Here is a 26,013-nt window from a genome sequence, read left to right as displayed (position 1 = left end):
AAAAGAAGCACAGTCAACAAGAGATCGGGAAATAAGATTCGCGGGCAGAGTGACAGAAAAGAGGCGTGGCACTGCACAATCGCAGAATAACAAACCCGCAAGGAAACGCCCACTTAAGTGAATCTGCGACCTGCGACCCAACCAAAACTCAAACGAAATCAATGTGCAAATAAACACGAATATTCACTCCGCCGTTTTATCTAGAGTAGATTGCGATTGATTCTGCAGACTCGTGGTTGTGGTGGTGCGTGATAGTAAGCCGTGACGCACGTCAGGGATCAACATTCCCATGGATCGATAAATTGTGCGAGTCGAACCGGCGAAACTATGGCTCTCAACAGCGACGGCTGGGTCAGGAGATTCCTGGTCACTGACCCGCAAAGGCACCGCCGGGGATTCACAGTCTACAAAGTCACGTCGATCGTAGGTTGCAGTGACAATTGAAGCAATTTTTCCTAACGGTTTTACCCTGTCAGGTTTACCCTGTATCGTCGCCAGAAGCAGTTACGAAAATGGTCGTCTGGAAGCGCTACAACGATTTCAAGAAACTGCACAGAGAACTGCAGAGCAGACATGAGAAGTTGTATTTGAAAGGAGCCTTTCCTCCTTTTTGTAAACCTAGTGTTTTTGGCCGGTATGTCGTCGTATCTAATTAATTAGCTGGCAAATTGGATTTAAACTTTTATACAGCTTCGAGGAGGAGGTGGTTGAGGAGCGGCGGATGTGCGCATTGAAACTTTTGGAGTTTGCTGCCGAGCATGTTGCTCTCTTCACCAGCCAAGTTTTCGTGAAGTTTTTTGAGGTTTGAGCTAGAAACGAGGGATTAAAAAATTATACTTTTAATATTATTGCAGTCTGGCTACACTATGACACACACTCACCAGCAGAAGGACGACCGTAGAGATATTGAGTTTTTGGACGATTCTGAAAACTCTGAAGACCCAATTTTACCTGAATCTCTTTTGAAGCCAATTAGCAACATCCCTAGAATGCCGTCTGTGGACTCCTCAGAAATGCTAAGGCAAAATTTGAAACTTGTTAAATTCCCTGCACTGCCATTGCAATGTTTTTTTTTTCTTAGAACTGAGACTGTTTGGACCATAAATCCGTCAAGGAGCGACGACACAGTCAGTTTGGGTAGCTCTTTCAGCTCGGATGATGGCGGGAGAACGTCTGACACTGAATCGCCGAGTACGGTCAGCTCTCCAGGAAAGAGTGAAAGTTCCAAGGATCTCTTATCTTTCTTTGATCCTTTGAGGCAAGCCGTAGCTTCCAAATTCTCCGCAAAAAACGAGAACAATCAGCAGCTTTTGTCAACAATGCAAGACGTAAGTGGATGTGTAAAGGAGGGTTTTAAATTTTTTTAAATGTTCGATTTGATTTCCAGACACAAGTATCAGCTTCAGTCGACGATGGAACTTGCCACGGGGCAGGATATATTTTTGAAGCAGCCTGCCAAGTCAGTCAAGCTCAACAGCATGAGGCAAACGGCCACTTTGAAGGCGCTTTTGAGTCTTACAAATTGGGAATTGGGATTCTCTTGAATGGAGTGCAAGGTAAGAATAAACAACGTGACACTAATATTTCAAATAAAGTCTAATTTTAAATGATCGCAGCGGACTCTGACACTGTCCGGCGTCAGGTGGTTAGGGAGAAAACCGCCAAGTATTTGGTGAAAGCTGAGAAAATCTACAACTGTCATTTATTAAACAAAGAAGACCGAGCAAAACGAATAGTGCGTGTCAATTATACACCCTGGTTTTTACTAAAAATTATTATCTCTACAGGCTAAAGCGGTTGAAAAATTGCTGTGCCCGATCATTGAATTGCGAAGCTTCAAAGTCCTCGGTGTTATCGGAAAATGCATGCTTGTGCAAGACACATCTCTTTCAAGTGAAGAAACTTTTGTTATAAAGGTAAAACATTGTAATATTAAGAAGTGATATACTTAAAAATCTAAATCAATTACAGACATTCTGGAAATCTCCTTGCGCTTTGGCCAAATCTGTAACAACTATCATTCCCCAGGAGGTGCCATATTTTGTGCAGTGCCTAAAATATTTTGAGACTGATTCAACTATTTTCACAGTTCTGGAATTTATCAGGCATTTAACTGAGTGATTTAATTTGTCAAACCTTTCTGATGAATTTTTTCCCCCAGCCACGGAAAATTGTGGGACCAGCTTGGCAACTCGAACATGAGTTCAAATTATCACGTGTTTTTAAAAGCAAACCTATCGGCTCAACAAAACTCTTCCAATACTCACGAACCCCAACAAAATCCTCTGTCTCCTCTTTCACCGGACAACAGCGAGGGCCTACCCCCCATGGCCCAAGACCTCACCGAACTGGATGATGAAAACTGCAACACAATGGAAGCCACTGGCGGCTCTGAGCAGCGACCTGGCCGCGTCATCAAGCTGCCCTGGATGGAGATGGACACTTCAGAACTTGTGCAGAATGCGCAGAAGCTGCTCCAGTCAGTCAGCATCACGCTCCAGAAAGGCGACAAAGTTGAAAGCACCGCCCGTTCAGAGAAGCCTACCACGGTCCAGTACTTCCCCAAGAAGGAGAACTCCATCGAGCAGAAAAAGGAGCTAGAAGAGAGGTCCAGGGAAAGGCTGCGTCGATCCTCCAGCCGCAGCAGATCCACCACAGCTCATTTGCCCAAGAGCGGAAGGGTCATCGAGCGACGTTACAGCTATGACGTAAGTCACTTTTTTCTTACCAAACTTTTTATTTCAATATAATCCGCATGCAGTGCTAGAATAACGTCCTGACTTAAAATTCTTCAGGGACAAGCACAGGCTTGGCCTAAAATTCTACTCAATCCGTTTTTATCGCATCCGTTTGCCAGTCCATCTCTTCCTATTACATTACCCAAGAAATTTCATTAAGAATAATGAGTTTCTTCTATAAACGCAGATCTAATCAAGTTTTAGGCTTCCTTCAGATTTCCAATATTGCTTAAAATTATTTCTTCTGTCCTCTTACCACCTTCCTTGACTTAAAAGTCAAGTTCCAAAATTCAGATTTAAAAAAAATGTAGTTAAATCTACTGCATTGCCTTGTATTTTATAACATTCAGGATTTTGTGCGTTTCTGGTTTCTGAACATGATTTTAGCTGACCAGTTTCATCGTTTTTAAATCAAACCTTTGTAGTTATACAGATTAAATAGGTAATTATACTCTTCATACTATTTAAAGTTTAGAAAAACGCTTTGTTGATATTTCGCCGTAGAGTATGTATTGAAACAATTTTCCTTTGTCCCTTTTCTTAATCTTTATCAACGAAAACTTTTGCTAAAAATTCCATACCCAAGAGCGTAAAATTGGCAAACTTAATGATTTTAATCCTTGAAATGTTAACTCATGATTTTTTACCTGTTGATAGGTGCCAATGAATGTAGGCAGAAGCACACAAAGTTGTCGTAATTTTATAATTTTAAACTTAAAAGCAGCTTCCTTAGTTTATCAAGCTGGTTTTCTACAGAAGAAATAACCTGCTAAACTAGTTTTGGCTGCTAATTGGAGCCCTAATTTATGAGCTTCCTGTCCAATCTGACAATGAGGGCTGAGTAATCCTCGGTTATCCTCGGCTAGCCAAAACAGGTTGAGCATGAAATTTCATGCCTAGACATGTACATCGACTGCTATTTTGTTCTCTTTGTTGTTTTGTTTGAGTTGTCAATTCCTCAACTCAATGCTGAACTAGCAAAATGTTATTCTCATTCAACTTGGTGGTTCAGCAAACTGCAGTTAACCTGAGATAGAGTTATTGAACTTAGATATGTATGTTTCTAACTAGGATTTGCTGGATGGACGAAGCAGCCTTGATGCCAGCGGCAGACGCAGTTCAAAGCCTTTAGATATTTCTATAAAGCAGCGCCTCCCTGAAGACTGTGTGCGGGTGCTGGCAGCGCAGACCATCATTGCACTCGAAGCTCTGCACAGCCAGGGAATTTTTTATGGGTACGCGCAGTAGTTCAAATTTGTTTGTTTGATTGCTGAAATTTTATTTCCAGTGACCTCAATCCTGAAAACGTCCTTTTGGACGAGAACGGCAGCGTCAAGCTCTCGTTTATCGGACAGTGGCCCAACGTTGACCGACATGTCGACTCGAAAATGTGCAACAACATGTATACTGCACCAGAAGTGAGCAGCATCCAAACCGTGAACAGCGTCTCTGATTGGTGGAGTCTCGGCGCTATTATTTTCGAGCTGTTGACTGGCAAGGTGAAATTAATCTTCATATGAAAATATTTCCTTTAAATGTTTGCTAATAATAGCATTTGATTTTGCACTTTTTAAACCAGTTAATCATAATCGTTCATTATAACAGACTCTGCTAAGCTGCCACCCTGGAGGAATCCATAGTCACTCTATTCTAAATTTCCCTGATTGGATTTCTGCTGAGGCTAATTCACTTCTTACAGAGGTAAGCTCAAACCTTTTTTGTACATCTGATCAAATTTTAATACTCCTAAAATCAGCGCTGAATAACGTCAAATCTAAGATGGTATAACTAAAATATTGTATTAACCTGCAAATGAATTTAATTAATGAAACGCTTCAGTTATATTTTAACCTTTTTCAGCTGCTGAAGGCAGACCAGTTTGAACGGTTGGGCTGTGGAAGTCAAGGTGTTGAGAATTTAAAAAGTCATCCATTTTTCAAGAACGTTGACTGGGAGGCATTAATGCAACATGGTATGAGGATGTTCAGTCTGACGTAAATCTCACGGATAATTTTTAGTGGGAAAAACCATTCCATAGATCATATTATGTCAATCCCTTCCATTGTTGTTGTTTATTCATGGACCATTTGGGTCCCTCTAGTCCCTCCATCACGAAAAAATCAGTTATTACCTATAAAATTATAGCAACCCATGTCTAGTCTACCAGAAAGAGCAATTATTTATGGTAAACTGTGTTAGTGTCGACAATATGTATTTAACCTGTATTTGTTAGAAAGTATTCCACGAAGTAGAGGTACACTATATACCTTCTTATTTATGTGTAGATGAACGTTAATTCTTCCAAATAGTTACACCTCTCATCATTCCTGACATGAACTACTACAACTTGTTTTGTTAAGAGAAATCAAAGATTTTTTAATATCACGGTTGTCTAGTCATGATTATCGATTAATTCAAGATTAAACCTTCCTTGTTTCCATCAACCATTTTATTATTATGATCCTTGTGACCTTTTGCATTGAAATTAGAGAAATATCTGCCCCCGCAACGTGACGCTGTCAAAGCAGAAAACATTGAGCTGTTGTGTCTATAGGTTTGTTCTTAATGGCAAGAAAATACGTGATTGTTTCCCAGAGAAAACTCCGTGGGAAACTAAATTCAAAACCTGGGTACATGCGCAGCAACATCTTTTAATTAACTTGAGTACACCATTTCTCTTCTTAATTCTTCATCCAGGCAACTAGTGCTGGCATGAGGAATATTTACAATATTATTTAGCTTAACTCTGCTCTTGTTGAAAGATTAATTTATCATTGCGATGTATCATTTGGCTCCTCGTATTTACAACACGCGTTTGTATTTTTTAACATTTATTTTGTAGTTCTCCATCTACAATACCGCCAAATTTGTTTGGAACTGAATGAAAATCTGGGGCCAGCCTGAATTTATTTGAAAAGTTTGAAACTACAAATTGAGAGGAATTAAAATCACACCGTTTTCAAACCGCACAGTAGCTGTTTTAGCCTTCAAAATTAAATTTATGCTGTAGAATTAACTGCAGAGTATCCTGAAAACCCTGAAAACATTCAGCTGCACTCACTGTATCCTGCATAAAAACGAATAATAAAAAAATAAATAAAGTGACAACACGTTTCAACGCCGCCACTGCGAAATAAACTTGCTCTCCGTTCTTTTTTAAACCTATTTTAAAGAGTGATTATTGTATCCCGATAGTTTTGTGTGCCTGTCTGACCGTTGCAAATTTATTGATACCATAATCAAGAGCAATTTTAAGGTAAATAAGTGCCATGAAAATTTTCCCGTAGCAAGAAGTTTTACTTTTGAAAATTTGTTATTTTGTGAATTTATTTTATTAGTATACTCGGTTTAATAATGAAATTAGTTTTAATTTTCTCGTATTCCCCTCTGGCACAGCTTTATATTATTTAATCTTTCGAGTGCACTCCACACGCTTGGCACGTTGCTATGTGAAATTTCTGCTCGTGTCTCGTTTGCTGCACGAAACCAGGGAGCACCGCGCAAAGAGCAGATGAATTTCAAAGAGTCTCGCAGCTTCTCGGGGCCTCGAGCTTTCATTATGACATCTCTTCAACATTATGAAATTCCATTTAGAGTTTCTGTAGCCGCCGCTGCCACCGCTGCTGCTTTGTTGTTCACTTAAATGCTGCGAAAAATTTGAAAACCCAACATCTGCGCTAGCTGCGCGGAGTACGTTCGTCAAGTCCTTTTCGCCGAGAGCCTCCTCACTCGGCAAACTCCCATATTCGTGCGCTCCTCCTCGACGTTGTGTATTTTATGGGTCAAAAAACAGCGACGCCGTGAAGAATGATTAAAGACAAGCTCCAAGAAAACCAACAGCGGCTCCTTCAGTTTCGGGGGCTGCTGTTGTACGCAAACGAGGTGAGCGGGTGGGTGTGCGGCTTTTCTCATAACTCATATTTTTCGCTTCATCTGCAAAGAGCAAAGAAGCGAGGGTTTGTTCATTTCGGTGGCATGCACACACACACACCCTTTCTTGGCGTGGAAAAGGAGAAGTAGACTGCTTCTTCTGTGGCCCTCGCTTTTCACTACTGATTTATGCGCCTCATCTGCGTATTAACCAAAGTGCAATGTGAAATCAGGCTCGCTTGATCCGCCAGAAAGAGGGAAAAGGGAATGGAAACCTCTGCTGTCACCGCGAAATGACTCATTGCCCACCTTGGAAGCTTTTTCAACAGTTGGATTAGAAACATCATTGTTCAAATATTTTTCATTCTGGATTTCATTATAGACAGTATTATTTTTGGGCAAAACATTGAATTATTTTTTTCCCGATAAAGATATGTAATCGGTTGCGTACGTTTTCGTAGTCAATTCGTGCAACTAAGAAGGGATCTTGTATGATATATGTGTAAAATTGGAATTCGAGTCACGCTGGGAATTAACTAAAATGTTTACCACATTTCTTTAACACAATCGATGAAAATATGTCAAAGTTGCCGGCGGCTGCCACAATCTAATATATTTTGAGCTATTATATTATTATTTTAAACACGTGTATTTTTGGTACAGATTTACCCCTGAATGTAAAGTAATGTGTGCCGTTGCCGTTAATGACATAATTTTTCCTCTATGAAACTCATAAGAATAAGATGGATTTTGCACAGCTTTTAATTCTTCCGAGTTAAATGAAAACGTCCAATTTGTCTCAAGTCTCAAGAATCACATTTCACAGAATCGTTTTAAACTGACGTTTGGAAACCCTATATGGATAACCATTTCAATTTTATCATATTATGGAATCATCTGCAAAAATGTGCGTATTTTCCTGATGACGAATGGAAATTTTTCTGATAAATTATTCCAAGTACGATAGCGGATTAGTTAATCAAAAGCCCTTTGACACAATGAATTTGCTCGTTGATTAACCGCGGGCAATTTCCTTGGCAAAAAGGGCACACGTGTGTACGCAAGCCGCTGCTGCTGTTCGAAATTTCCATATTTTCAAGCAGCGCACTCGCGTGGAGCTCGCGCGGTGCTTGTTTTCCATTCTCTTTTTCACTCTCGCATATCGGAACACACTCTACGCACAGGACCCCAAATGCGAAATATAATTCAATTCGCATGTAAATGTGCAGCACCCTGTCTGCGGCAGTCGACAACTTCAAATGGCGCATCGCTCAACCAAACTGCAAAATAACATGTTTTGACATTTTTGCGCGCGCTTTGTGCTTTTCGGTAGGCAGAAAAATTGTCACGAGCAAGCCTCGTCAGTGCGTAATGAGTGCAGAGTTCCATGTTGATGTGATGACGAGCCATAATTAGTGCTGTCATTCCATCCGGCTTTTATTCCATTTGCAAAACAATAATAATTCCACCACACACTTTCTTTATACATATCTCTTTTTCAAAAAAAATGCAACCGCGCTGTTTGCCAATGCTTTTCACGTGCCGGGAAAAATGTTGATTGCCTGCACAATAAATAATGAACCGGTGGCGCTCCGCACACAGAGAGCGCAAGCCGAATTACCGCAACCCCCGTGAAATTCGTCAGGCACCCTCATGACTTATTGCTCGGCGCCGCGAAATGACTCACTTCACTTAAACGCTGCTGGATTTCGAGTCGATTATTCTTCCCCTCGCCGCAATCTAAGAGAACTATATAAGCTCGTCCAGTCAGCGATGATCAAAAAGAACCTCTCACATTGATGCACCGCACGAATAACACAACGAGGGGAACCATGCTCGACAAGGTATGCAATGAAATGTCTTTTGGATCTACTTTATGTTAGATTAACCGCTTTTTTATCCGCCGCATCCCTCCCCTTGTAATAATCGAGCAGTATAACTGCTCCTGTCGTTTATTTTAAGAACGGAGGGTCTTATTGTTTAATGGTGCCTTTAATCAAAAGTGAATTAAAACGGAAACCCAGGCCTCTTGTTGGAACGTAAGGAAGCTATCCTCTAATATTTATTTGATATTACACAATCCCCTCGAGACATTAAATTATGAATTACACTGGGAAGAGGAATTTTATGTTATTTCTGTGTATCTGTCGATGTGTAGTGCCAATTTCAATTTTCATTTTTTAACATTTGTGCAAATGCAATCAAAGACTGTCAAAACATCAATTTCTGCGTAAATATTTGAAAAATCCTTAATTTGCGATGAATTGCCAATGAATTGAGTTGACATAGCTTGAAAAAACAGTCGCAATTACGATATGGTATTTAACTGTTTGAATTTCGGTTTGGTATGAAACAAGCCAAAAATGAGCAACCAACAAAATAAGATAGGATATATTTCAATTTAATTTCTCTTTTCCAATCATGATATTATTTCCCATTAAATTGAGTTTAATCTATTCATCCTTATTCGATTTTACAACGTTGAGACAATCAGCAACACTTTGTTAGAGAAATTTCCATATTAATGTTGACTTCTCAAAATGAGCGCGATTCACGCAATTTTATGTCGTTTCATGCACACAGTAATCAGGTTAATAACGTCTTATTTGGAGTACAAAATCGAACAAGTCCCCACCAAAACCATCTATAATCGTCTAAATCCCGTTTGAAGCCAGATAAACAACTCAATTAGGTCGTTTTTTTATGTATGTTCCTAAATCAACGCCAAAGTTAAACGAAATATATCATTTGTCGTACTTTTATTGATTTTGCTGGGTGAGCGGCTCCTTAATTTACTCCTCGTGCCAAACTTTGGTGCGAACTGGAAGGAAGGCAGTTGTGCTTTCCGATTAATTGAGCGTCTTGCCGAATTCAGAGTGTGACTGTCAAGACGAATTGCGATCGGAGAGATTGCGAAATTAGTTTGTGCCTCTATCAGTGGTTATGCAACACGCCGAGCTTCTGTGCAGAGCAGGTTGCGGCTTGCGGTAAAAGTGAGATTAATCCTGCCGGCATTCTCTCTGGCTGACGCCCACCCAACCAGCGTGGTTTGATCGGAGCGAATGCGCTCTGTAAACAGCACGCCGTCGGTTGGGCTTGATTTGCGAACCAACTTGACAAAGATTTTCCACCAGCCTAGATTATTTCGCTACAAAGCAGAGGAGAAACGAGAAAATTTAAATCATTTAATTTAAGAGGAAAGTATGGTTTTGCTAAATTGTTGCAATACTTTGAGAGTCTGAATTTCTCGAAATGGAAATTAAAGCTGTCTTAATGTCAAGATGTTCATTAAACTGTGAGCGAGACTGTTGTTGACTATTCTGAGAAGCTTTGAATTCAATGGAAACACTGAATTTAAAGATTTCAAAGGTGTTTATGTTTGCAAGATTGAGACAATTGCGATTACGCTTCGATGAGCTGTCAATCAACACTATTTACAACTTATTTTAAGACAGAAAAGGCAATTTTAACCCTTCCCTACTAGTTTTTGGTAACGCAAATGGAACATGCTTCCAAATATTTTTGTCTTATAGTTTTAAAACTAATTTGGTTCCTTTTCGTAAGTAAAAAATTTGTTAATGCAATTTTCATTGTTATTATTTTATAAATTTTTCGTAGCCACAAAAACCGCAATACAATTACGACGGATATATGTTTAGGCTTAAATTAAGTCAGTATCTAAACCTTTTCACGCAGGACGTGATCAGGCTATTAGAATATTCTACTCTTATTTTGCAGCAATGGTTTATGATTTAAGAAATCAGGTACACTCTTCCAGAAATAAATAAATACGAAGATATCTGTAAAGGATAATATTTTATAATTATTTTCAGATTGGAGGCTGACTCAGACAGTTCATTGACAGCCTTTTTCTTTCGCAACCTTTCCTGTAGCTTGTGACAGTTGAGCAAGAGGCACAATTTTACAAATTTTCACGGTTCGTTTCAATTGCCCATTAAAATTTTTCTCAATCTGAGAGCCAAAAATATCATCGTCGGGCAATTTGTAGATACATGCAGATAACAATAAATATTTTAATTTGCCTAAAATTTTGGTAGTGTTTTAGGAAGACAGAAATCACATACCATAGCGGATTTAAAGATTTTAATTTTTAGGAAATAGTATTGAATTGCAATTTCAGTAATTTTAAATGTAAGGGAAAATTTCGCTTGCGGAGATCAATCATGTTTTTGAATTAAATAAATAAACAAGGCAGAGGTAACACACAGGAAAATTCAATTTATATTATTGAATAATAAATCCTTGGTATGAAGATAAATCATGCTGTGAAAGTGAAAAGAAAAAAATGAAAATTTCAACAGCTTAATCGAATAATCTGACAATTTTATTGCAGCGCAACCAAGTTCATATTTGCCAACAATTCAAAAAACGCCAACGGCAGATGGTATATAAAATGCATTTTCTAAAAGTTCTAATCGACCCTCTCTGCGAAACATTACCGCTGAATTTGCATTTCTTGGCATGCCCGACTCCCATATTTACGGTAAATGCACTCGCAGAAGGCGCAAAAACGGCGAGCAAGTCAACCAAACTTCTGAGAGCGAAGCAGTCGCAGATGTAAGTTGCATGCACCGCGCGTTCTGCAGAGCTTAACAAAAATCGGAAACTGCACAAAAGTATAACGGTTGGCTTCAATTTGCAAGACGCCTCGGCTGCTGCTTCTTGCCGCAATCGCTGAGTGAGTCGAGCTGCCGAGATGAGACAGTAGAGCGCAAAATTGTGATGGCGAAAGACGTCAGATGAGCGTGCGGCTGGCGTAAAATTGCAAGATTATTAGGAGTTGCCGTGTAAAACAACAACCTGGCTCGCTCACGTACATTTCCGTTATACATTTTGCATGATGCATAATGATAAGACTGTCTGCATAATGTCTTTTCCTACTTAAGAATAATGTGTTTTTTAAAGTGCACGGAGCACTCTCCTTCTCGCTAGCTCTTTCTCTCTCTTCGGAAGCCGAAACCGGCCAACTTTTTAAGAAGGGGACACGCGCGCACGCGGCTCGAAGCAAAGTTTTCCACTTCGCCGCATTTTAAATAATTCAATCCACGGTGCAGATGCGTAAGATGAATTTTGCGGATTCCTTTCCTCCTCTCTCTCTCTCTCTCTCTCTCTCTCTCTCTCTCTCTCTCTCTCTCTCTCTCTCTCTCTCTCTCTCTCTCTCTCTCTTTGCTCTCGCTCGCTCTCTTCTCTACGCTGCCGCCGCCGCCGCTCAGCCGGTCGGAGCGCGCTTCTCAACTCGTTCGCCCAATCCTATTTGTTAACTAATCCTTTCTGACTCCCTGCTGCCGCTGCAGGCGAGGGAGTTGTTGAGAGTCAGATCAATTACAGCCCGCGGCCAGCAGGAACACTCTCAGCACTTTGGAAGGAATACACGTTTACTTTTGTCTGCCGAACTTCTCCCCAACACTGCGCCACTTTCCAACCCACTTATTTCGAAAAGGTTTCGACTCCCGCATCTGCCAGCAGTCGCCCATGAAAACCGCTCTTTTCGTACCGATGGGATTACAAAACCAATAAATTCAACCCAACACTTTTTCTAGTCTGTGCTTCGGTAAAAAAAACAGAAAAAATTACGGAAAAGGATTAAGCTTATTTCCTACATAAACCCAGTCAGATTTACTGATAAAAAGGTAAATTGCTCACAACTCTCACTAATTAATAATGCATAAAATCAATGGAATATAAAGGAGATTAGAAAAGTTTGCTCCAGTCGAATTAAGTCTGTTTTTCCCAGTTTTTCCGACAAACCGTAAGATTAAACTGATTCAGTTATAAAATATTCAACAGTTTATTTTTTACTGACAGGGACTTATAATGTTCAATATATATTCGTTTTGTATAATACGCAAGTTATTGGTGTGATACTGTCACGCTAGTTAAGATTTTGTTTTAAATTTTAGTTCAGGAGTCCTATAGCACAGCTTAAATGTTTAGAAGAACAACGTTATTACATCATATTTTACAAAAGTATTGTCACGTCAAATTAGTCTGCAAGATGAAAGCATTATTTATTTATTGCCTATGCGTTTACAAAAGTTAAGCTCCTTTCTAACTTCTGGGCAATTTAAAAAAAGTATCCTACTCTACCATACCATTGCAAAACATTGGAATGATATGCATTGGAATGCTTTCACATCTGACTGTAATAAAGTCACGTGCACATTTTCCAACCTCATTTTTGCTTTGAAGCTTGTAATTAAGCGCGTTAGCAAACGCTGTTTTCCAACTCTGATGCCTGCGCTCTTTTAATAGACTGAGTTTCAGAAATGCTAAGGGAACAAACCAGTGCCGTAAATTGTATTTTTAAATTGCTCTCTCCAACGGTTGCGAAAACACAAAAACCCATTTGCACTGTTTCAAATGGAAGTTTTTACCGCGCGACGCTGTGCGTAACAAAAGCCGCAGTTTATTCCACGTTGTTAGAGAACTACACCATGTGCACCATCAGACTCAATATTCATATGGAGACGTGCGGGCGTAAAAAGTGAGTGAATAATGTGGTGAAACTTTTGGAGGTGTGGTGTGAAATGTTAAAAAGGAAGTTACTCCTATCTCTCTCTGCTGGCGCGCGTCTTTTTTCCTTCCCTGGCGAGGCGGCATAGCGAGCGGTAATGCCGGAGTGTGTATGGGGATGTGTGTGCATTGAAATGCTTTCCTTACGCGTGTTTGCCAAGCCTAATCCCACTGCGCTGGCTGACAATGATGAATCGTGAAATGCCCCGAAGAATAGCTTTGCACCCAAACATAATATCCTCTGTTTGCAGAATTGCTTTAGCCTTGCGGCGGTTGGCAATACGTTCGTCTTACGTCGGGTTAAATAATTCAATCGGCGGTAAAATGAATCGTCCCGTTATAATACCGGAGGCACGACTGGGTGAATCAAGAAATGGGCTCTCTAGGTGGGAAGAGGTTGTCATCGCATTGCGCACTTGCAAAAAATAAACTTTCTTTGCGTTTTTTCTGTTACTCATAAATTTGAATAAAGTAAACTAAGATCACTAAGTGGTCAAATCTTTTGGATACGGGGAAACAAAATGGCAGAAATAATGAGAAATGAATGCAGCATAATCTTCCTCTTCTGAAAGGAACTCTGATTTTGAATGAATGATAAATCTTGATGTGCTAAAAATGGTTTTGGTGAATATTTTAACATTTTTCTTTTTAAATTTCAAACTGGTTGTTCGAGTATTTTCCGTTATTGGTTCAGGCGACTTCTTATTTCGTTTGGGTGAATTCATATTATCGTTCGGGCATTTATTTCCCTTTTGGGAAAATTCCGGTCGAGTTGATTTGGGCAATATACATTCGGGCCAATTACGGCGACCCACTCCTCTCTTAGCCCCCATGGAAATAATTAATAGAGGATGGAGCCTGAATAGAGGATATTTGAGGCTCCAGCATGTTCTGAATTTATTTATTACAAGTCGAGTCTGACTCCTCATCGCCGCCACTTATAGTTTCAGTTACAGCTAGGAATTCTGCGCTGTTAATTGGAATAGTTGGGGCACTACATCGATGGGCACAATCCCAGTTGCCAACAAATTTTCGGCATCCCCCGACGGGATAGTTGCTCTCGTCCAGACACAAAATATGCATTAGGCCAGAACAACATGAGGCTGCTTTCCGTGCGTAGTGTGAATAACTAGAGCGCGCCCAAGGCGACAGCATGAGCAACAAATCCATCTGATATATTACACCTGTCACTTATTTAGCACACGCACATAAAAGCATCATGCCCAAGAATGCGGCGACGGCCCATCTCACAGCTGTCGGCGCTTTATGCTCTTGTTTTTCTGCCGCGCCTCGGGTGACTTTCGCCCCCGCACACACTCACACAGACGCGCATTCCTTTTCTCGCTCTCTGCTGCTCTCAAAAGATTTATGGCAGCCGTAATCGAGTTTGCACTATTGCTATATGTGAGTGCGGCGCAACACGTTTATTAAAATATTATATTAGCAGTGCTGCTCGGCGGAAAGCAAAGAGGGTGTTCAATTATACTAAAGGGGGCGTCAATGGCCTCATTTTTGCTCTCTGCAAGTGAAGCTGTAGGCGGTTAATAAAATTGGTGCCAATTATATTTCCGTTTAATTCGAATTTAATTGCTACGACGACGACTGAATGCGAGCGAATTAGGGGTAAACGGGACGTGCAGGGAATTAAACGGAGTGACGCCATTTCGCACGTTGTTCGTCCTCTAGGAATTAATAATATTGTGAGATGTAGAAACAATAATTTGTAGACGAAAAAGAAGACGCACGGAGGGAGAGACGACGATGACAACGAGAAATGCACTGTGCGGTGGCGGCGGACCAGAGAGCAGCATGGAAGGATAACTTCGTCTGCGGGGAAATGTAACAAAGTTTGAAACCCAAGAAGTTATAACTCGAATGAACTCAGCCTTTTGTAGCTGCTGCCGCTCCTGCTGTTGGTTTGTCTCAAAATAAAATTTCCTATATCGCAAAGCTGGCAGAGCGCTGCTCTTTCAGTTATCTGTCCTCTTATATTTACTTCTCTCGAGTTTACAACAACTTCGGAAACTTCTTTTGGGAAATAATAAAGAGGAAGGGTGAAAAAATATAATAATAATAATAAATGAACTTTTTCCTCCCTCGCTCTCTCTCTCATCGCAGTCAGATTGAATCGGATGTGCTCGCTCAGCAAACGAATCTGATTAAAACTTTTCATCTCTCTGAAGAAAATGACATCGATATGAAATTTATGACACCTTCAGCCTTTTGTGAAAACTAATCCCCTCCCTTTTGTCTGCAGACGAATACCAAACACCGAGCCACTGACGCAGAAAATTTCAAACATCATTTTAACATCAAAGTCAAACAAAACATTAAATTTAATGAGTTGATCTTAACAGTACCTTGGCTCACCAAACATTTTCTTAATTGAAACCGAAGGATGGCACGTCATGAAGAGATTTGCAGCAAGAACTTGATATTTATACCGGCGTGTTCACTAGCGTACATATTAACGCAGGCTTTGTTCAAAGGGAACAATCTAAAATCTAAATGTAACTATACTATTATAATTACCATAAATTGCCACGAATTTCGCAAACAAATATTTACTCAGCTCTGCGGGAGGAAAGGCCCAAAGAGGCAAGAAGGCAGGTTTTAATTCGCAGGCACACAAGTTTCGCCCAAGAATAATGCAAGTATGCAAATGACTAATCTCTCTTACTAAAAGATAGCAAAAGATAAACTCTTTGGGCGGAAAAGCGAGCAGTGCGAGTTGGCTTTGCATGCAAACGCCGCGAGTGTCTGGCTTAAATTTTATTATTTTGTTCTCATTGTGCTCGAAAACATCCTTTTTGCTAGCAACAATAAGGCTCAAGTGGTGAGCTAGCTGCTCTCGCAAAATCCGCTTTTTCGCAGGCGTACATATACTTTCTTTGCCGCAGCACGGCAAATGCATTAAAATAGCGCCTGGAAATATTTCGCCCGCGGTGGCAAACAAAGCGTGCAGAGGCTCTCACCGCGCCGCGTCTTCTTCTTGGCCGGCTGGTAGGAAGGATGACTCCATTTTCCAGCTGATATCTTTTAATTGGATTGCATCCCCTGCCACTGGGCCCTGTCCGACTTTGGCCAGCAATTCAATTAACCCCTCAGCATAGCTACACACAAATGCACGCCTGCTATATACAGCTCGCGCGGGGACAAACATTAAACACCGAAGCACCGAAGCACCCGGCGCAAAGCAGACCACTGGGCTTTTATGACCCTTGTTTGTTTGTTTTTCCGACCCTGAAACGAGCACTGCCAGTCACGTCCTGGTGATTTGCATAATTTCAATGACCTGCTGCTGCAGCGTTTGCTGGTCACCAGGGGCACGAAATCACGATGAATGTATCAGCCTGAATCTCAAAGGCTGCGTGGTGGAATTTATGTGGGCTAATTAACATTTTTACATCCGCAAAATCTTCCCAAATAAAAATATTTAAATATTCCAATTATTGCAAGAGTTGAAAAATACCTTGTTTAACTTTTGTAGATGCGTTCAATAGAACTTAACAGTTTTTGTAGATGAAGTGAGGTTGCAAGAAAGAGTTTAAAACAAATTATCTTTTTAGCATGCTTATCGAATTTTTAATTTTACAATATATCGGTACCTTTTTTAACTTAACAGTCTTTAATGAGAGTCCTTAATGATATCCTATAAGAATTAAATTAATAAATTTTATGCACGGCCAATTTTTTTATTTGTAGGTGGAAACTGGCAACACATGTACATATATTTACAAATCAATCGATTCTGAAGCTAAAGATAAATAAATAGTTGTAGCTAGGTTAGTTTTGACGTATTTTAATGAGTCACCAATGTAAATATCGACTCAAACAAAATAAAAATTGATCTGGATTGGATTTCCAAATATTTTGCCACATAATTGAGTTTAAATTTATTGAATTTTGGTCGAAACTGGTATAGCATGAAAGATGAAGTATTCCACTCTTTGAGGTTAGTCCGTTTTTTATCTCATCATGATTATTACCTGTGTGATATTTTTCAATTATATTGTTTACTCTGGGAGTGTTAATTCATAGCATTCCTTCAGTGAAGCGTATACTATTAGACATGCATTTTGCAATCCAATTCATGTTCTTACTACGTGTTGGCTAAGTTAACGCCCCTAGGAATACCATCAGCTAAATAAGTCTAATAATTCCTATTTATATTTAATTAAAAAATGACGGTATAACCGTCACAATGGTATTCATCTGAAACATATACTAATAATAACGAGACTTTTTGCAAAATAAATAAATGGCTTCGTCTAGTTTACACATACTGTTTTAGAAGAGCACGCTGCTGAGTGAGAGAGACAAGGTTCACGAGCTTTTTTCCAAAATGCGTCTAAATAAGCAAGCAAAACCATGAATAATATTAATGGCCCAACCAATATAAATATATTTCGAGAGTACCATTCTAATTTTCAAAACATAATGACGCGAAAGGTTATAATAAGGGAAAAAAGCGGTCGGTCGATAAAACGGAATGCTGGTAATGCTAATGGAAATAATCGGATTTTCGGCGTGCACGTACGTAGCTGCGCACAAAAGAAAATACTCGGGAGGAAAAGAGTGCGCCGCGCCACTTCAAATTAAGGCGAATGAGGGGCTGGATGGGAATAAGAGACCGGGCCCGCGTGTTTCTACAGTCGCGGCACGTTCGTAAAAGTTGAAGTACTGACCCATGCGTGGCACTGGGGATGGGGTGTCGACGAGAAAAGAGCTGGATGAGATGATCGTCTGACACTGATTACATTTCCATATCATTATGCCACCGCACAAGTTGCCCAGACCCCGGGGAACGTCGGATGAGGTGATGAGAATTGAATTACGCGTAGCTGCTGCGTTTTTGTTTCAATTAAAAGTGGACGGAATGGATGGGGGTTTGCCACCGGAGAGTTACATTGCATCTCGGAAAACCGACCTAATTGGAGACGAGTGCACGCGCACGTGGAGAGATTTAATGACTCTGCCACATTTCCACACACAACTTGAGTGAAAAGTGCGTTTGAAAACGGCTTTTATCAAAAAATTCTTTGAATGGCTTTAAGAGTGTTTTCCTTTGGTTTGTATAGCAATAGACTCAATTAAACAGGAATGAAAGGTCGATTGTGACCTAGCTAGAAATGAATGAAGATGTTAATAATGAGGATGTTTGATGTTACGAAAAGTGTCACTCATTAATTTTTATTTCCAAGAAAAATTGTCGTCTCTGTTTCATTCTGCTCACCATGTGTATAAAACCATAAATTTTTTGAAATATTAAAAATACGCGCTCATCGCAATTACACTAAAAAACCTTTTGAAATACATAAAACACTCTTTATGACCATAGCCGTTGCCCCTGGCGTTGGTTTTTAAAAATATTTTCCCTAGGAAGTCGTTCACCCGGTGTGAAACTGCAGCGGGTATCGTGAAAACCGTGGTTAAGCAATGCGGCATGGAGGCAAACAAATCAGAGCTGCGAGTTCCAAGTAAATTATTTCCACTGACCAGCGGACTCATCCGAGTAATTGCGAATTTTGCTTCCCTGCAGGATAGTTTCTCGCAAAGCAAGCTGGAAAGTCCCTTAAGACTCGACTGCTGTGCACCACCAGCCGAGCAAGCCTGCGTTTTGCAGCGTCCCTTGGTCAATGCCGCTAACTAGCCCAGGCAGACGAGCCTGATTGGAGGCTATTGTTTCAACAATTAAATCAGTCCAAGCCACAGCAAGAGGGCCGCATCTGCACGGCCCACCATTATTCCCAGGAAGGTAATTCAGAGAGCGCTGATTAATCTGTATTCACGCCTGCCTCTCAAATAATACACACATCCATACGCTCTAGATGCGCTTCCTCCAACAGGGAACTCCATTATTCAATTTTCTTAAATTTTGTTGGTCTAATTTTATTGTTACGAGACAAATAATGCCAATGATTAAGGACATGCAATAACAGATCTCAGATTAAATTTTATTAAGGGATAAGAAGTCTTACTTACAGCTGACAGGTTTCAAAAGGGATATATTCTAAGACTTATTTTTGACAAATTCATTTGCAATATTAACATTTTAAGCGTCTGTTGAAGAAATTTCTAGTCTATAAGTGGGCTCTTTGAAGGAGTTTAATAGAACGTAAATAAAATATTGGTATAATTTTTATTTTTGTGATTTTTATGTTTTTTTCTGAAGGGAATATTTAATTTTTTAGCAGTTTCATCACTAGTCTAGCCTTTTTTTTTGCTGAATTTGCAAATTTGTCACACATTAAGACAGTTTGAAGAAAACAATGAAAGAATTATTCAATTCATAATTTTGTTTTATTTGATGCAACATAATTTTAATTTTAAGTCTTAATCAAAATATCCATGTTCTTAATCGATAACCTTGTGTCTGTTTTCAATTTTACCAATTGATCTTGCTAGAGTATCAAAATTAATGTTTTTTGGACATGTGATATTTCTTTACAAAACAAAATATTTTCGCTGATTAAGTGTACAGCTTAAACACACTGTAAAAAAGGGAAAATTTCTTCATTGCTGCTACAGGAAAACAGCTCAACAATTACACCAAGGGAGCAACATTAAATTTTTGAAAATCCAGCTAAAAACATCTTGACTTCAAAATGTTTATCAGTTCTTAAATAAGTTAGCAATATCGGTAGTAAAAAAAGTTTCCAGCAAACTTTGGTAGAAAAATACCTTGCTGGTTTCCACCTAATTAAAAATTCTTTTTCTAAACAGAATAAATTTACATAGTCCTTTGCTTCATTCCTTCCACATTAAAATTTGTGCGCCACATCTAGACATGATCATGTTTTGCATTTTAAAGAACTGTTCAAGCGAGCAGAAAAAAATTGAGCTGCGACGGTGTTCCCTATCCAGGTTGGCCGTGGTGTGAAAATCCAGCGGCGGTGAGGTGAGAGATAGCGTGAAACACGCGTGCCCACCGAACCGCACACACACTACTTTTTTGAACCAAGAGACTGCCTGAGGCGATAATGACGCGGAAGAGGCTTGATTACACGTGCACTTTGATGATCCGCAAGAGAGGGTGGCAAATTGTCCCGCGTTGACAGCGACCGCTCGTCCCTCCTTTTGAAAATGGCACCGTGCATGATTGTGAACTGCAGGCAGCAGTGCGACCGCGTTGATATGATGGACAGTTAGCTGATTCCCGGCGGGTGCTGAAATTTTTTATGAGCACCGATCAATGGAGTGCTAATGAGCGCGAAGAGCTGCCGCCTTGATTGCGGAATTTTCGGCGGGGCTTCGCTTTTGAAATGCAGATACGGAATTCTTTTGAACTGAAAGTTGTTATTTTACTGTCGGAACAGAGAGGGTTAATTTAGTGAAATGCAACATGAATTTTAAATTTGGGATTTTGAGGGGAACTCTTCCCTCAAAGAAATAATATGCGGTATTCCATTAGAAGGCCTCTGCAGACGGATGTTTCAGGAACTTTTTATTGTCTGTTTTTGTTTTGAGCAGAATACTCAGTTTTAGACGGTAGGTTTGGTAGGTCATTACTGCTCGCGTATTTAAAGCACCAAATTGTTTTATTTTTCTTTTAGAACTGCGAGTTTTCATCAATATTTTAGAAGTTTTTCATCGAAACTTAAGTTTGAGGGCACACTAAGCAAAATAAGCCTTTTCATAAGAAATTATAAAAATCCGAATCAGCCATACATTTTCTTTACACAGTTTTTTGCTTAAAGGGCTTGAGTGAAAAATACAAATTGGTAAATAATCCTTTTTTGCACAACGGATACAGGCTACAAGTCTTAAAATGGTCAAATGTGCGATTTCTATCCTACAATGTTCTAAATTGCAATTTAAACTTATTAATTAGGTTTGATTGGCATTATTCTGAAATTTAGAAATGTATCAAAATTATAATTTTAATCGACCTGAGTCTATTTTAATTTCAAAAAGCATGGACTCGTTACGACGCAGTTGGAACAGAACTCGCATTTTCTTTTTCTCAAAGAATGAAATCGAGTGAAAGAAGACGTTATAAAATGTTATAAAGAAATTTAAAAAAATGGATTGAAAGATACTATATAGAACCAAATTATTACTCAACAAAGTTCAAGCTTTGAAAAAAATTCAGCCCACGAAATAAAAATTTAAATAGTTTTAGCCAGTTCAAATACTGATTTGAACTGTTTTAAGGTATAAAAAATGGTTGATGCGTGCTTACTTGATTGCCCAATGACGGTTCAGAACGTAGAAAAAACCGTCTAAATTTCTGAGCTCAAAAAATTAGATTCCAATTAGATGTGTTGGTTTGGTTTCCGGCCCTTTCGCTTCCTCTACTGATTGCACGTGAAAGATTAAGCAATTGGTCGGCCACTGCGTGCGCGGAGTGTGTTACATATTTCGCGCACGTGGGATAAATTACCGCCGGTCCAGGTGGGCCAGCCAGCCAGCTCGGGTGGGTGGGTGGCAGTTGCGGGCGAAATGGAGCGTGAGCTGCGCCGGCTACTTAGGAATTCACCTCACTCATGTGGTCCATTTTGACCGGATATTGTTGAGAGGTGTGGGACACGGAGGGGCCGCTAGTCCGCCCGCCCGCCCGCGTTCGCTCGCTCAGGGCACGAAAACTATTGCCGCCGGCGCGCACGGTGTGGTAAATGGATTTTTCAGGCGAGAAGCTCGAGAGCTGAATTTAGGATTCAATTTATGCAACCCTTTCGCCGCCCGCCCGTCCGCCCAGCAGCCGACGTGTGATTAGGTGCCGGCGATTTTCCGCCACTCTGCGATACTGTAATTTGTCACGCAACGCACGCAAGAGATTTCGTTTAAAGACTTCTATGCGCCGCGTTAATTAAGAATAGGCTACAGTCCCGTTCTAAATCACGCTTTCTAGGAGATAGTTAAACTTTGGTCAAACTAGCTGTGAAATTTAATTTCACCAAGGATTTATTACTCAACCCATTTACTTTTTAGTGCCTTTATAAACGTCATTTTCCTCTTCTGTTGATAAAAGATGAGAACGATAAAGTGAGCTGTAAATCTCAAAGTAGCGTGCAAAACGCATTTGAATAATTTTATACTTTTTTCAAAATAAACCATTGATTAAATGAGAGTATGAACAACATTAAGATATACCGAGAAATCCCACACAAATTCAACAAAGAAATGCTTCTAACGTTACATATTTGAGTAAATATTTCTCTGTCAAATTTCGGCAGAAAACTACCAACCAAACAATTGAATTTTCCCCAACATTCGACACTTTTCTATATTTCAGACCTAGCTAGCTGGATTGTGACACGAAACTAATCTAAATATGTCGTGTTCCTTGTTTCATTTCTATTTAACTTTATCCTTTTGGCATTTATATTATTTTTCTTTTTCCTGCACCCAAATTTCCTCGCAATATGCTATTTACAAAAAAATTCTCAAAAGAAATTCTCTAATAATTTCATTAAAACCTTGAAATAAGCAAGTTAAATCTAGTAAAACGAAATCTATTTAATTGAGAGAGTTAACGTAAGGATAAATCAACTTCCCTTTGAAGCTTATGTTCTGGAGCAAGTTGATTCAGCTTCAATAGAAAAATGAGCTAACTTTGCGACGACCCTCTTCTCGTTGGACTTTCTCAGAAGGTCACATTAATTTAATATTGTACATACTATGGCCCTGATGAGGGGCACGAATCAATTTAATGAGTTGTAAGGAGTGGAGCTGATAGGCTGGCAATAATGATGTAATTGAATTGCATGCCGGGAAAAATGTAATCACACGCCCCCTTGTTGCGACTTGTCCTTTGTCGAGGGGCCGGCCGCTCGAGTGGCGATTTCGAGTTTTTCGCACGCCCCATTAACGGCACCCACGCACACACAGCGCGCGTCCTCTCTTCCGTGGGGTGCCGAGAAAATTGGCGAGCGTGTCGTCCCGAAATCACCGGCCGCACATCCGCGCAGCCAGAAGCCGTTTTTCCAATTTTCCCTCCCAATCAAAACTTGGACATCATTTCTCAGCAGCAAGGCCAGCAAACAGGAAAGCAAGTTTGCCGCCGCTGGAGGTTGTTGTGACCAGGGGAATAGCGCGTTGTTATCAACAGGAGAACCGTCGCCGCTGCCGACGCCGCAGAAGCTCAAGATGCGTGCGACTGTGTTAGATCAATTTGACAAGTGATCGAGGACACGGTCACATCCCCCGAGAATCGAATCCATCCCTGGCAACTGCTGAACAAATAACTCGAATGAGTCGCTCGCTGACCTCGAAATTAGCCCTGCTGCAGCAACGTTCCCTAAACAAAAAGAGCGAGAGAGCGAGAGTCGGGCTCGGGCCCAAATTCAGCCGGGCAGAAAGTGTGCCAAGAGAAAAGTTTGTTTTTAAAAAGTTGACACGAGTCCCAGTGCTGCAGAGTAATTTTTAGATAGAGGCCAGTACCGAACGCCAAAGGGAATGAAAGGACTGCTTTAGCTTTTTTATGCGTAAGGCTCGCGTTTTAGGGTCACCAAAGCTCGCTTTTTATGTCACAACTGAAACAAATGTGACTCCAATGCAACATTTGAGGGGAAATTTCCAAATTAATTAATAGAGCTACTTGTGGGAGTTCAAAACGACAGTTCTTTTACATGAATGTGTCTGTTTTACTTTTGAGATGAGATTGAACTTATTTGGTTTTTCTATCGTTTTCCACGCTCAACAAAATTTAGCTTCAAAACACAATTTTCTCGTTGTTTTGGTTGATTTTTTTCTCAAATTTTCTTGTTTTGAAATCAGATATCTAGATGATTAAGTCGATAAAATTTTGAGCTTGGAAGATGCTTTTAAGGTTAATTTTTCTAAACGGATTTTTATCTTGTTAATAACTTTGAAGTCAGTTGCCGATTTCTAAAATCTTTGGATTAAAGTTTCAGACCAAGAAAACTCCAAGCGCGATTCATTTTATCGATATTAAAATAACAAATGAATCCCATTAATTTGACTTTTAATTTATTTTTAGATGCCAACACCATTAAATAGAATTGACATTACCCCGGAAAATTTGCCAAGTAAATAAAAAAACGGAAAATTAGTCCCGGGATCGTTTTTTGGTCAAAAAAAACTCCGTCTAAATTCACAACCTAATAGAGTTTTTTTATTTGTTTATTTTACAGGCAGTCTCTCCTCCAGTTTTGCAAACTTTTGGCTTCTCAGTTCTTTTATACCATGCAGTCAAACCTAAACGAGATTTCCCGTTTAATTTTCATCTCTACTTGACTTCTGGGAGGCTGTTTATTTCAATTTTCGCTGCCAGCTACTCCAAGCTTGATTTAATAAAAGCAGAGCACGGAGCAGCCTCCACCGAGATTTCGCTCCTCTTAACTCCGCTTTCGGCCTCTCAAGGTACGTCGAATTGTTATTAAATATTTATCTATGCAACACTTACATTTTCTTTTAATATCCTGCAAATGTGACTTCTCGGCTCTTGCTCGTTGGCTTCAGCTTCTTGCCAGAGAGTTTTCGTAATGTGTTGAAGTTTTCGTCCCACGAGACAGACTCCTCAAGTCACTCCCGCAGATAGCGAGACGTCATGGACGGTTTTAAAATCGTAATGAGAAAGAGCTTGCTGGACTGTTTTCCTTTAATTCTAGATGGCTTGCCTACAGGCACTTGCTCGACATTACTGTTGATTTTGAAATAACGACGTTGAGATTGGATTGGTACATGTCTTGGAATTCAATATTTAATTTTTACGCTGTTGACTGAGACAAAATAAATTTAATAAAGAATTGAACAAAAATATTTAAGGAAGGCTTCGTGTTTATTTTTAACTATTTTTCTTGTACGAAGCAGTGGCCAAGATATGAGCTATAATCTTGAATTTAAATATTATGATGCACGAGTTAAACTCTAATGAAATGGACAACTTTGAAGTAAAAATTAAAATAAAATTACGCTCTATGAAACTCAATCAACTAAGTTGACCCTTTTCCACAAAATATTGTCCTTTTATTATTTGAAAATATGACAACATCTTCGGCTCGCCAGTTTGGCATTTGTAATATATCAACTTGACCTTACAATAATGCAAATTTATTTATTTGTGATTTTATTACATAATATATTCTTTCAACATTTGCCTCAATTAATCAACAAATCAAATGCAGCCTTTTTTAAATTAGGAAAAGAGGATATCAACCATATCGAGTTCTGAAAAAAAATACCTTTAACACATAATTTCCTTTTTTGCTATATACAAAATTTTAGCTGCGGAATACATTTTATCTTGTGGTCAGAGTATATGCCGCACTCAAACCTTTTACGAGGATTTCGGATACATAGTATATATTCTGCTGGCCTTTTGAAAGGAGTGAGGACCATAAATCACCCCCTGAAAGGGAAGAGCGGAGGCCTCGGCCTGGCAAGGTGTTTAACGCAGTATAAACTGCCCAATATCGGCTTTCCAAGCTGCTGGCTCCACTCGAGGATCGCATTGGCCAAGATCGCAAGAAATTAATCAAAAACTTTTTCCGCTTGCTGTGCCATTGGTCCCGGCAACTTAACATGATGCGAAATAGAATGAAAAGGGACTGCTCTCGATATTCCTCGCTATCTGGGCGCGTGGCCGCGTGTGTGTGTTTGCCGAAATACTTAACAATTCTTGTCGGCTCTGACAGTGGGTCTGGAGTAAATCTTGTTTGTCGCTTGTTCGCTGCGAGTTTTGTGTCGCAATAATCGATTCCAGTGACCGCCCTCTGGGGTGACTCGAGCTCTGTACATACGCTTCGCATTGTCTGCATCTTTTGACCTCTGTTCCGTGGAAAATTTGTCCATAAAAAGTGCCACAAAATTTCATCACCAGGCATGATGTTAAAACTGGAATTACAACGCGGCCCTTCTTTCCCTAAAAGCCTCCACCTCTTTGAAGCACCCGAATAAAATTTAC

General features: G+C 39.8%; 1 protein-coding gene across 1 annotated transcript; it reads left to right on the top strand.

Annotated features, from left to right (window-relative positions):
* Window positions 1-132: 132 nt before the first annotated feature.
* Window positions 133-5,182, top strand: LOC135947798 (ribosomal protein S6 kinase delta-1). The gene is made up of 14 exons (XM_065496739.1): window positions 133-423; window positions 477-634; window positions 691-802; window positions 855-1,021; window positions 1,082-1,328; window positions 1,388-1,556; window positions 1,617-1,735; window positions 1,788-1,916; window positions 1,972-2,105; window positions 2,162-2,708; window positions 3,810-3,973; window positions 4,027-4,237; window positions 4,344-4,439; window positions 4,599-5,182. Exons 1-14 carry the CDS (start codon window positions 328-330, stop codon window positions 4,734-4,736), a joined length of 2,487 nt encoding a protein of 828 aa, XP_065352811.1. The 5' UTR covers window positions 133-327; the 3' UTR covers window positions 4,737-5,182.
* Window positions 5,183-26,013: the final 20,831 nt, after the last annotated feature.

The sequence above is a fragment of the Cloeon dipterum genome, chromosome 1, assembly GCF_949628265.1.
Source record: "Cloeon dipterum chromosome 1, ieCloDipt1.1, whole genome shotgun sequence".
In the NCBI taxonomy this organism is placed as follows: domain Eukaryota; kingdom Metazoa; phylum Arthropoda; class Insecta; order Ephemeroptera; family Baetidae; genus Cloeon; species Cloeon dipterum.
This window is presented reverse-complemented; position numbering and strand designations above follow the sequence as displayed.

Bases quoted from the DNA above. Each gene is read 5' to 3' on its own strand.
- LOC135947798 (XM_065496739.1), top strand. From the start codon at position 328: ATGGCTCTCAACAGCGACGGCTGGGTCAGGAGATTCCTGGTCACTGAC. The intron at 1,557-1,616 runs GTAAGAATAAAC...AAATGATCGCAG, and splicing joins TCTCTTGAATGGAGTGCAAG to CGGACTCTGACACTGTCCGG. The intron at 2,106-2,161 runs GCATTTAACTGA...TTTTTCCCCCAG, and splicing joins ACAGTTCTGGAATTTATCAG to CCACGGAAAATTGTGGGACC.